Here is a 13247-nt window from a genome sequence, read left to right on the forward strand (position 1 = left end):
TTTTGTAGCAATAGTGTAGTATTTAAAGATATGGCGTAAGGGAATTCAAAGAGAGAAATACTGAAAAGCCAAGTCAGGAGGTTGGTGCTCTGTGTCCATGACTACTGGTGGGCCAGTAATTGACGTTGCCAAGACTCAAGAGAGAATGGCAGCTGCCTGTAGTATCGACATACATACTTTCAACAAATTACAGATGAGGCGAGAAAAAGACAAGAACAAAAGGCATGGTTAAATTTTCGTCTCCTGCAAAACACGTAATCGAAAGAAGCAAGTGTGTGGTTTAGATGATTTTAACAAGGACGTGTTGAGGAGCAAATATGATACCTCAGTGGTAACTAAACAATAGCTAATAGTGATGTTTCTACTTCAAAGTATGGAAACAATTTCATTACTGTATTGTACTCAATGATTGATAGCAGTAATTCACCTACAATTCAACTAAACTTGGCAATATTAAGAGCAAATGCCGATTTCCAGCAATTACACAGAGCTGAACCAGAATAGAGATTGTAGGACTATCACGTTACTGAAAAAAGACTCTGTACATAATATGGTGCAGAAATATAAAAATAATTAAGAGATGCACCATTAACTCAAAACATTTCAAATGTGGTTCTTAAAATGAATTGGTCCCTCTCAGTTTTACTTTTTGAAAAAGGTTTTATCACTTTTTCTATATAAATACAAGATGATTCATAACTTACGTTATAGAAGAACACAGTAGATAGAGGGATCCAAAACAAAACGTTTTAATTAAACAATGCGTGTCTATTTCGGTGCTGTTACGACACTACAGTCATAAACAGTGTCTGTTGGTAGGCAATCATTTATGGAAGAACATTATGTCACTTGGCCATTTAGAGTGCTATGCTTTAGAGAAGTTGTTCGAATTGATGCTCTTTCCAGTTTTATGACTTTAGTGGCACCATTAGAACATTGACTGCTACACTCTTTCAGAAGTCAATTGGATTAAGATCCAGCACGAGTGCAGGGCATGAGACGAAACCCTGATTATCGATCCTAAACTCACTCAAATTTTGAATGTCTCTTAACAAGTTTGAATAAAGGTGAAGATACATTATTATAACAACACACAACCATGCACTCTTTCGCATGGTAGATGACAAAGCCCTAGGAGAAAATGTGTCAGATTAAATCGAAACTTGACAGATTTGCTGACAGAAAAGGTATAAAAGATGTGTTTCGATATGGGCTTTATGATTATTCGTAAATATTTCAAGATGAAACATATATTTCAGACATGATACGATAAAAAAAGTTTTAAATCTCTCACCACTATAACGACTGTAATGCCATAACAGTGAGAAAGTAGATACACATTTCTTAATGAAAAATGTCTGTTTTAAAATCCTCTATTACTGTATTCTCCTGAAACATAAGCTAAGAATCACTCTGTACATTCACACACACACACAAAATAATGACAGAAGAAGAAGAAGAAGAAGAAGAAGAAGAAGAAGAAGAAGAAGAAGAAGAAGAAGAAGAAGAAGAAGAAGAAGAAACTTGGCAATACCAGTATGTCATTACAGAAATACTTCTAACTCTGTTAGATTATATTAATTCACATAGGGAAGATCTTGTGTTGGGGTTTAAAAAATTAATTACAAGAGGGAAGTAAAAAGTCTCGAGTAATGCAATGATATGCATTCCTCTTGAATCACATCAAGTGGTAGTAACTAGAGTAAAAGAAGAAGGCTAATAGCTGTGTCAAGAGACATTACTGTATGATTTAAACTGTCGTTTCTTTATCACTAATGACTTTAATTCCATCTTTTGTGATGTGAATCTTAACATTTGCTACAGGTTCCTCCACTATTTTGGTTTCTGTGACTGTATCATTTGTATCCATGCTCACCTTTTCCGTGTGAACTATGTTATTTCCTTTGTGTGTTGCAATTATTTGAACAGCCTGACCTGGGTATCCCATACTTAGAGTTGTTCTCTTTGAATTCTCTTCGTTTCCAATTCTCTCTGCATATCGGGACTCTATCTCATTCCTTTCTTGCATAATGTTTTCTACATGAATGTATGTTGATGGACCATTAAGTAATGGATTTCCACCGAACCTAGAGCCTGAAGTCATCTGTTCGACAGTTACTGTTTCGTTAAAGTCATACTTCCCATAATTGGAAGTAGGGCTTGGAGATTCCATATTTACGTCACTTGGGGAAGGTGTAAGGAAACAAGTTCGAGACTGACTTTCTGGATACAACAAATACTTACTGTTTGAATCCAATCCGAAGATAAGAAATATTCCATAACAATTAGGAAAGCAATGAAAAGAGAAAAAACGTAATCAGTTCTTTGTAACATGAAGCACAATTATATTACTAAGGATATTGTACAATCACTTCTGTTTTCATGTTTGCTACTTTTCCCGAAAATTACATAATTATTAAATCAGTTAAGACAAATGATCTCTCATTACACAGCTAAGATTCAATGTTTTATGGCACCACATTTCAGGACACAATACAGAAAATGTAAGTAAAACTGCAGCAGTAAGAGACAAAAAAGCAGCAACAATTAGAATATAAACAATAATCAATTGTCCAATTAAATAAACCGAAATAAGGAACCCACAGATAAAAGCAGTGATGCAATTACTTAAAAATCACACCCTTTTATAAATAATTTCGTAAAATATGAGGAATGTATTCTCTTATAGGAATGTTTTGTAATCTGAGAAAATCGAAGTTGCTTGAGAAGTTATACAATTGATCTATTTTTAACTGAATGTTTTTAAACGTTAACTTCAGAATTAACGTATGTTTTTATTCTTAAATTATTTCCTAAAATTATCCATAGTTCCGAACATAACTCTATCTACCAACAGGGGAGAGCACGTGATAAGCTGTATCAGCATGTTTAGTTTCTAACACTTCAACTCTTTCATTTAGTATATTCTGCCATCCTAACCCGAAATTATTACTACGATGACATAAATTCTCATCCTTTATTTTATATTAATCAAAATAATGATTTACTTCAACAGTATTTTTGGCAAGTAAAATCGCAAGAAGAAACTTAAAAACTATGATGAAAGAATACATTTTTATATTCACTTTTGCAATTGGTTAAAATTTTTCATTCTGTATTAAATTAGAATGTCGGAAAGTATTTGATTAACACTAAAAATTTCATCAAAGTCTCTTAAAAAATGTATGAATTACATGCGAAAATCAATACACTTACAAAAATTCCAGAACATAAAATACAATGTAAACTACAAAATTATTAGAAGTCTAATAATATTAAAAATACAGGTTAAAATGAAATGTATGGGAAATATAACAAGCAATAAATGTAATAATAAAATAATAAGAATTGCCATTAGAAATGTGAAGACTGAAGATGGACTAAAATAATTGTTACAAAAATGAATCAAATAGGAAGCTAAACTAATTTCAGAAAAAAGGAGTCTACAACTTACTTGAAACAAAAGATTAATTTACAATAAACATTTTGTACCTCTCTAATCCTAAGAGTTATTAATAATCTGTTTATGGTTTTCATAAATGCTTTGAGTAACAAAATTGTCCTGGATAAGTTAGAGGTATGTCATACAGAAAGTTGAATGATGCAACTGGGATATGTTAAAGTTAATGCGAAATGCAAGCATAATGAGGGAAAGTATACAAAGACCATAAAAACAAAACTTATTCGCTAAAGGTTGAGGAAATTAATAATTTTGAATATGGGCATAGTGGTTCTGGAAAGATATCTTCTATTAAATGGAAATAAAGACAAAATTCTAGGTTGTTCAACTGAAGAAATAGAATTTCAGTTTTCCAGTTCTGAGCTTTAAAATTTGGAAGTGAAGTCACTCGAATGAAAATAATTTACGTAAAAATATGCATTCCCAAACATATTACAAAAATTCTACAAAAGTTTAATATCAAGTTAACAATATTCTAAATCAATTAAAATCTCTTGTCAAAAATTCAACTAGATCAGATAAGGTCAAGGTCAAACGTCCAATAACTTGAAAGGTTATGTAGCTTAATTGGGAATTTCAACACAGAAAAGTTATAAAATATTTGCACAAACAAATGGCCCATGCATTTTGTATTCAAATAACAATGGAACACGGGGGAATATCACAATATTTTGTAGAAAAGGAATCAAATTTCTTATTAGTGGAAGGGATTAGAATATTTTACATACTCACCCACATGATGAAATGTCAATGATGACACAAAAATTATGTTTAATCACAGTAAACTTTGTGACAGTGTTATTTTCATATAAAGATAACAATTGCATATGTTTATGGGAAAATTATGCAATTTCAGTCTCGAATAACTGGGACAAATGGAGGAAAAACTTAGCCTACACTAAGATCCAAAAATTGTAAATACAAGATATTAAAATATTATATCACAATATTTTTATCTGCATTAAAACTAATACAAAATCTCTCTTGTACCCTTCTTCACAACTTTTAATAGATAAAAAAATAGTTTGCAACAGGTATTTCTCACATAAGTATGTTTAATTCAGTACTCTTTCTCATACCATTCCCATGAAATTCTTTTACACACAACTACTTATTGTAAGCTCCATATAACTATGTTTATTCTGATATAGATAAAGTCAATACACACAAGAGGAGATTATATTGAAATAAAAGTCCATTGTAGAGATGTAGGTAATTTAAAAAATATTATAAATTACAAGATGACACTATTATATTCAGTCTCTTAATAATGGTACAGGAAAGAAATTTATTGCAGTGTTATTCACCTTAATACACTTTTATGTTGTCTAGGTAAATAAAACACGGGCATATGGTTTTCAATGAACAAAGATAAGACAAGCAGTATCTTCTTTGTTTATATTTAAGTGACGCTGCATGTAAACCAACCTTGATTTGAGATTGTGTCAAGAAATATTCGAGAAAAGCTATTCTATTGTTCAGAGCCAGATAACATTTCATGATTTCTTGGTCATAATATATTCTATAAAAGAAAAGAAGATATTTCTCACAAAACAAATAAAAATTCAATTATTTATGTGATGAAATACAAAGGACTGTTAAAATCTTAAATTCTAAAAGTTCTGCCATTAGCAATATGAATATATGATTCTGAATTCTAAATTGTAACATAACAGAAGAAAAAATGAAATAATACAAACTAGAATTTTGAGGAAATTTCAGAATATACCTCTCGTTAAGAAAGTGCTTAAATAAAATATTTGTAAGGCCTAAACACTTTTAGATTGATAGACAGAGTAACTTACTTACAAATGGCTTTCAAGGAACCCGAAGGTTCATTGCCGCCCTCACATAAGCCCGCCATCGGTCCCTATCCTGTGCAAGATTAAGCCAGTCTCTATCATCATACCCCACCTCCCTCAAATCCAGTTTAATATTATCCTCCCATCTACGTCTCGGCCTCCCTAAAGGTCTTTTTCCCTCCGGTCTCCCAACTAACACTCTATATGCATTTCTGGATTCGCCCATACGTGCTACATGCCCTGCCCATCTCAAACGTCTAGATTTCAAGTTCCTAATTATGTCAGGTGAAGAATACAATGCGTGCAGTTCTGTGTTGTGTAACTTTCTCCATTCTCCTGTAACTTCATCCCGCTTAGCCCCAAATATTTTCCTAAGCACCTTATTCTCAAACACCCTTAACCTATGTTCCTCTCTCAGAGTGAGAGTCCAAGTTTCACAGCCATATAGAAGAACCGGTAATATAACTGTTTTATAAATTCTAACTTTCAGATTTTTGGACAGCAGACTGGATGATAAGAGCTTCTCAACCGAATAATAACACGCATTTCCCATATTTATTCTGCGTTTAATTTCCTCCCGAGTGTTATTTATATTTGTTACTGCTGCTCCAAGATATTTGAATTTTTCCACCTCTTCGAAGGATAAATCTCCAATATTTATATTTCCATTTCGTACAATATTCCCGTCACGAGACATAATCATATACTTTGTCTTTTCGGGTAACAGAATATAAATTAAGTTATGTTTTATTTAACGACGCTCTCAACTGCCAAATATCAGTGTCGCCGATATGCCAAAATTTCATCTCGCAGGAGTTCTTTTACATGCCAATAAATCTACTGACATGAGCCTGTCGCATTTATGCACACTTAAATACCATCGACCTGGGTCGTGATCGAACCCGCAACCTCGAGTACAGAAGGCTAGCACTATACCGACTACGCCACCCAGGTCGATGTAACGGAATATATGGGGAAAGGGTGAAAAGGAAGAAAAAAAATTCTAAAAGAGGCAACCATAATCAGAAGTTAATAATTTATATAGGCGCACTGTTAGCTGAGTGACTAGAGTGTCAGTTTTCCACACTGGCAACCCAGGTTCGAATCCTGGAGGGTGCAAGTGGAATTTGTGGTGGATAAAGATGATACTTGGTGGTTAAGTTTTCACAGTGTATTTTCGTTTCCCCAACTGACATTCTACAATTGCTCTATTAATCATCATTATCATCTGTAGTGGAAAAGAACTCTCTACAATTTTTAACTTGCTGACCTAAAAGTCGTACTCTTGGTGGATAATGAGTTATTATTTAAATGGATTGAGCACTGTAGATGAGCAAAAATTAAATTTCTTGTTCTTGGCCTAAAATTATTCGGTATTTTCTGACAATATATACATATATGTTTATATTGCACTAGTACTTTTAGGTGCTATCTTTTTAATATGTCGCTTGTCCATTTAAATGTCATGTAAGAAAAGTTAATTTATACTTTTTTATTTAAAATAAAAATATGTCCCACTTTCTCAGAAATAGTTAAAGCTATACACTTTTCCAATTTTATACACATCTCCTAAGTTTACTGAAATAAATATGTGGATATGCTTTTATTAGTATATTGCAATTATTTCTTCAGATATAATTAAATTAGCACGTAAAACTTTTAGTTTTATTCTTCACATGGTAGAATTTAATTTCTTGTATTAAAACTACTTAAGCTAAATAAATCTAATCAGCAGAGATAGGATCAATGCGAGGAAGTTGTACAAAACCTTGATTCTGAAACTATGATAGTTTCTGACAAAAAGGGGCACAATTTTTTTATTATATTTTTCATATTAATTATATTTTAATCAACTGAACCTACTAGCAATTAAAAAAAATATGCATTCTCATTATACTTTTAGGATCATTGCGTAAACAATCTCATGAAAATAAATGTAGGGGTTGAAGAGACGTGACTTTTTAAGCTATAAAAATTAGTTTAGTTATTGTTTACACTAGCCATTCCCCAAGATGTACAGTTCACAAAAAGTCTATAAGGATTCACTCCTTTCTTTTCTCATATTTTCTTAAAACTGACTACAAATTCACTTCTACTGCAATGTATAAAATTTTTTCTTTACAGTGTTTCACTTTATTTCTAAGAAAACAAAAAAACTCTGTGAGAAATACCTGAATCATACTAAAGTTGCAAACCTGTACGTTAAAACACATATTTGTGATAAACATGAGTGAATACTGTATATAGTGTTAGTACCCTAGAAACAAAGAGAGTACTCACTTGTCCTTCGTGCTGTATAAGCCAAGTTTATGAATATAATCAATAACAGAGTCCTGAAGTAGATACTTCACACTTTCAGAACGTCTCAAAGCACGCCGGACTTTCGTAGAGCTCACTTCATTAGCAATCCATTCAGTCACTATACTAATGTTACTCTGAAACACAACATCAAAGCTTTACAGAATCTCCTTACTGACACCTAATACTGAAAATGTATCGTGGACACAAAACAACAATGAACATAGGACGGAGGATGGTGGCTGGTCTATAGTACCAGTCATCGAGATTAATGCAATGCTAGATAAAATTTCGTATCACAGATTCTTGTTTTGATAGCGCCATGAGACAGAGTTGGAGATTTTAAAGCTGACTATGTAAATCCCATGTCTTTATAATTACGAAATTGAAATTCAGATTCTGTAATATAATACCGAAACCAACTTTGAAATATGGAAGTGAAACTTGAGTTTTAAGACCTAAAGAAAAGAAAAGATTAGAAGCAGCACAATGTGATTCCTACGATAAGAGATAAAATCAGAAGTGGGGAAATTAGAAGATATTTTGCAGAGGAAAATTATACTGTGGATGAGATTAAGCGACATCAAGAAAAATGGAGACATATACTACGAATCCCTCAGTGTTGTGCTTTACAAATCATCTGGACAATGTGACCTGGGAAGACCTAAAATAAGATAGACCAATAACATGTTCAGCCTTAGAACTGATCTTTGGCATAATCCTTGCAGAAAAGATGACGAAGAAATGGAACTGATATACTGATTTTTACTTGGTTATTTAATGATGCTGTATCAAGTGCTAAGTTGTTTCAAGTCGATGGAACTGGTGATAGTGAGATGGCATTTAGCAAGATGAGGCCGAGGATTCACCATAGATTACTTGACATTCACTTTACAGTGGGGGGGAAAAACCATGGTAAAAACTCGACCTGATAATTGAACCCATGCCCGAGTGTAACTCCAGATCAGCAGACAAATGTGCTACTGCCTGAACTAGGCCGGTAGTTTGAATACATTGTTCAGCTCATTAGAGTAAGTCACATATCAAGTTCAGCAGTGTCACGTGAGACAGAGATAAAAACTTATGGTTTTCTCTCTACTGTTGACAATGCTGAGTACCGTCCACCAGTCATACTATGTACTCTCTTTACTGTCATGTCAAGAGCATTGTAGACAGTTTTTTCTGAAAGAAAAGTAATTTACTACAATGTCATGACTTGCCACTAGTTCTGTTCAGAGGAGATCTAGTGACTGGAGAACTATACAGAAATGTTCATAGTTGTTGTTGTTCTTGTTTTCTAATGCCAGGCATTTGACAATAAAGTCACTTGGCCTCTTGCACTCCAATATTTTTCAAAGATATTGTCATGGTCAGCCACTGACGCACAGATTTTGAGATGTTCTGAATCCATTTCTTGATTTGAGTTGCACAATGGACAGTTAGAGGATTGATATATTCCAATTCTATGCAGATGCTTGGCCAAACAGTCATGGCGTGTTGCCAATCTAATTGCAGCTACAGACGATTTGCGTGGTAAATAGGGAATCAACTGTGGATTATGATGCAGAGAGTTCCATTTTTTCCCTTGAGATGAAATGTTCATAGTTGTTTTGTGTCTAGTATAATGTAAGTTATGTATACATTTTACAAGGAATCTTTTTTTCATAACAGTTTTTGAATTTGAATTTTATATGAAAAAATTCCTTGAAGAGTCGTAACATTATCTTGATCACCGAGACATAATAGTTTACAGCCAGTTTTACTCAACAGGTTTGCAAAGCTAAATGGATTTAATACTGAGAAATAATGAACATAATAAAACTGAATGCTGATTGAGGCATAGATACATTTCAACGAAGATAAGACAAAGATAAATGCCTAAGACACTTTTATATCTAAGTTCACAATAATAACCTTTCTTCTGCAAAAGACGCACGACAGAATTACCAAATTAACATTCATTATTTGCTGATCAATGTTGATGGAACACTTTTTATTTTAATGACCCAATAGAAAATTGATGTCTATTGAGTTGATGTTTGTTACGAAAAACATGAAGGGTGTTGATGAAAAAGGCTGTGAATTAGAAAATTGCGATCAAATTATGTAATTGTGCGACCTGTTCAATAAATGGTTTGTAAAATTCTGTTGTTAATGATTTAATTAAGTCTCTGTCTTTTTTTTTTTTTTTTTTTTTTTTTTTTTTTTCAATGGCAAGATATATGATTTTTCCCCCAAAATCTCATAAACTTTAGAATAAAATTTAAGAGCATAATTACCTGATATTTTGTAAGTAAGTCCGATTCATAGATGAATTTGTTTGGATTATTCCCTTCTCGTGTAATAACTACTAAACCATGCTGTCCCACAATTGTATCGATCTGAAAAATAACAATACAACTGAAAGGATGAGCAAGCATATAGATGAACAAGCTTAATATACATGTGCTACAAAGAGCTCATTTTGTAATTGGCATAAGTACAGTAATGGCATAAGGCTAGTTTACATGACGACACTAGGTTTCGCAACTAATTTCATTAAAGTAATTATGAAGGAAGTTGTTTACATGGAAATATGTATACTGTAGTTTCATGACAACTCATTTATTTTTCTTCATTGCTATTCATTTAAATGTTAGAGTAGTAGGAAAGATATTATTACTGACCTTAAAAAGTGAGAAAAGGAGAAAGAAAGGAGTCTGAACTATGGCATGGATAAAGATGTGATCACATTTAGGATGTTCTGCAACTTTACTGAAAGAGATAGTTGTAGAAGGTCCCAAAAGTTATCACAATAATTTAAGAATGACATTGAAACAGTTCAATTTTAGCTTATTTTTAAAGTTTCGGTCATTGAAGCCCCACAAAAACGTTTACACTGCATACAGATCAAGAAACTTAATAATTTCTTCACTTTCTCACTTCATTTTGTAAATAAATCCCCAGATCAGGACGTGTTTAACTTCAAAACGTCTCGAAACTACAAGTTTCATTTAACGAAAAGTTGAAAACAATCGAAAGTTTCTAGTGTTGTAACTCAGTGTCACCACTACATTTCAAGCATGTGCGTTCAAGTAAAAACGAGATGTGAAACTTAGCGTCATCTTGTAAACTAGTCTTTACACTGTTCTTTTCTCTGTCAAGTTTAAATAGATACTTTCACAACCTCTGGATTATCATAAAAATTCAACTTTGAACCCATTTGTTCGAATATGGTCTTTGTTTAAAATTCCAGTTCTTGGCCCCTAAAATGCTTTTGTCACAATGCATAACTGAAAATGGTACTGGTCACTGATGGGTAATGAATGCAATTACCAGCTACCCGCGAATTTCTCTCAAGAGTCTCTGTTTAATGTACTAAATCATTTGAATTATTTTAAGAATTTTCACTGTTGCTAATGTTGCTGCAAACGAGTTGCTTACCAAAAAATGTATCATTATAAAAATAATAAATCACATTTAATACAGATAAAAACCGTACTTGTTACTATCACTGCAACTGAGGTGTCACAGTAACCATGGTCGCTATAAACAAGTTCAACTGTAGTTTAATAATTAAGAAAACTACCAGTATTCGAAAATACCACTAACTTTTTAAAAACCATGTATAGGTGTGACTTAAATTTAAATGAAATTATCACTTTAGAAATATTAGCATGTTTACCTGCACTGACCTAAACCCACATATTCCTTACAATTCTCCAAAATGTTAAAGTAAAATTCACAAATGCTACAAAATGTTAATCACCCCTAATAAATATCTTAATACAACTGTAATTTTCATATCTTATATTAGCGTGTCTAATGATATTCATACAAAAATAAATTTACGCAATAGAAGTGTAGCAAGTAAGTTAAAAAAAGAACCATACATCGTCATCAGTCCAAAGTCCAGGAGTTCCAAAGGACTCCAGGAGGTCAGCACCACAGAGAAGCTTGACTTGGACTGGTCCACCAGAATGGAACTTGACGTCATCTGGTATCCACAGCAAGTCATCACGGCGTTGTCGTTTGTTAGGCGACTCATTATTAGAATTCAAGATTGAATTTAGTTGATTCTGAAATAACAATAATATAAAAATAACATAACAGCAACCACACAAAACACTATATAAACTATAAGCAATATAATACAAAATAATTGCGATCAGTTGTTCAGCAAGCAACCTGAGACATCCTCAAGTATGGTACACTAGAACCCTGCTAATCTGAACTAATTGGTACTGGAGTCTGTTCTAATTATCGAAATTTTGGATTAAGTGGGGAACAGGAATACAAGCAGAGAAACCACGCCATATCCCCTCCCCACCCTTCACTGTCCACTGCTTTGTTCAGTTTCGAGGTTTATGAAGTGTTGGCAGGACACTGTCACTTCATTAAGATTATCTGCTATTCGTCAGAAGTAGACTAATTCATTCACTAGTGATAAAGTAAGTTGTACTGTATATTGTATATTCTGAGTTTCTAAATATATACAAGAGGAGTAGAATACTCCTCTTGATATACAGTATTAAATTGGGTATTTATGTACTATTGCGTTACCATGTTAATATACGGAAGTATTTACATCCTGGACTTTAGTCAAGTCATACATATTGTCTTTAGAGACAATTAATATTAGGTACCCTCCACAAAACTGGCTTCATTTATACACCGACGGATCCTTGATCTCCAGAGAACAAGATGCCGGTGCAGGTCTTACGTGCTGTCTCTTCTCGCTTTATAGATCTCTTGGATATGGAACAACAAGTTTTGATGGTGAAATCATTGCAATAAGAGAAAGTCTCAGGAATCTTCTATGCCACATCAATAAATTTAGGAATGCAGTTATATTGTCAGACTCCAAAGCAGCTATTCTATCAATAGTCTCTAAACACACACCTTCAACTCAAACAGCAGAAATAACTAAAATGCTCTCTCAGTTAATATCACTCAATAAAAGAATTGTATTCCAATGGATACCATCTCACTGTGGAATCCTGGGAAACGAGAATGCGGATGCTTTAGCAAAGAAGGGCAGCACTGCTACTTACAGACCTGTTACTAAATCTATGTATTACTCTGTGAAAGATTTATTAAATCTACATACTTATACTTCAACAAACAAAATTTGATAACACAATCTCAAGGGAAAAAAATGGAACTCTCTGCATCAAAATCCACAGTTAATTCTCGATTTACCACGAAAATCGTCTGTAGCTGCATTTAGATTGGCAACAGGCCATGATTGCTTGGCCAAACACCTGCATAGAATTGGAATATATCAGTCCCCTAACTGTCCATTGTGCAACTCAAACCAAGAAATGGATTCGGAACACCTCAAAATCTGTGCTTCAGTGGCTGGTCATGATAGTAACTTTGAAAAATATTGGAGTGCAAGAGGTCAAATGACTTTATTGTCAAACGCCTGGCATTAGAAAACAACAACAACATATTGTAAACACCAAAAATAAGGATAGAAAGTTTCTGTGAAAATGGAGGTTGGCAGAGGTGTGCACGAATCTATGACAGGTTACTTTAGCTCTTCGTATGCCTTGCACATACAAATCTATGACAGGTTAGTTTAGATTTTTGGTATTCCTTGCAGATTATACGTATCTGTGACAGGTTATGTTAGGTTAGTTTAGGCTTTTGGTATGCCTTGCCTACACTCACAACTGACTAAGAATGTGCCCTTTCTTCCAAGG

At 33.3% G+C, this 13247-nt stretch overlaps 1 protein-coding gene across 3 annotated transcripts in view; it reads right to left on the minus strand.

Moving 5' to 3' along the window:
* Window positions 1-13247, minus strand: part of Nmnat (nicotinamide mononucleotide adenylyltransferase) — a 43255-nt gene that overhangs the window by 25698 nt on the left and 4310 nt on the right. For 2 of the 3 annotated variants that reach the window (XM_069823223.1, XM_069823222.1), the window contains exons 3-6: window positions 11433-11618; window positions 9840-9941; window positions 7543-7697; window positions 1877-2243 (exon numbers count right to left, since the gene is read on the minus strand). In XM_069823223.1, coding sequence (XP_069679324.1) covers window positions 1877-2243; window positions 7543-7697; window positions 9840-9941; window positions 11433-11618 — 810 coding nt within the window. The remainder of the gene's footprint in view (window positions 1-1876; window positions 2244-7542; window positions 7698-9839; window positions 9942-11432; window positions 11619-13247) is intronic. The other variant, XM_069823224.1, reaches the window with a different exon arrangement.

The sequence above is a fragment of the Periplaneta americana genome, chromosome 4 (genome assembly GCF_040183065.1).
Source record: "Periplaneta americana isolate PAMFEO1 chromosome 4, P.americana_PAMFEO1_priV1, whole genome shotgun sequence".
Taxonomy (NCBI): domain Eukaryota; kingdom Metazoa; phylum Arthropoda; class Insecta; order Blattodea; family Blattidae; genus Periplaneta; species Periplaneta americana.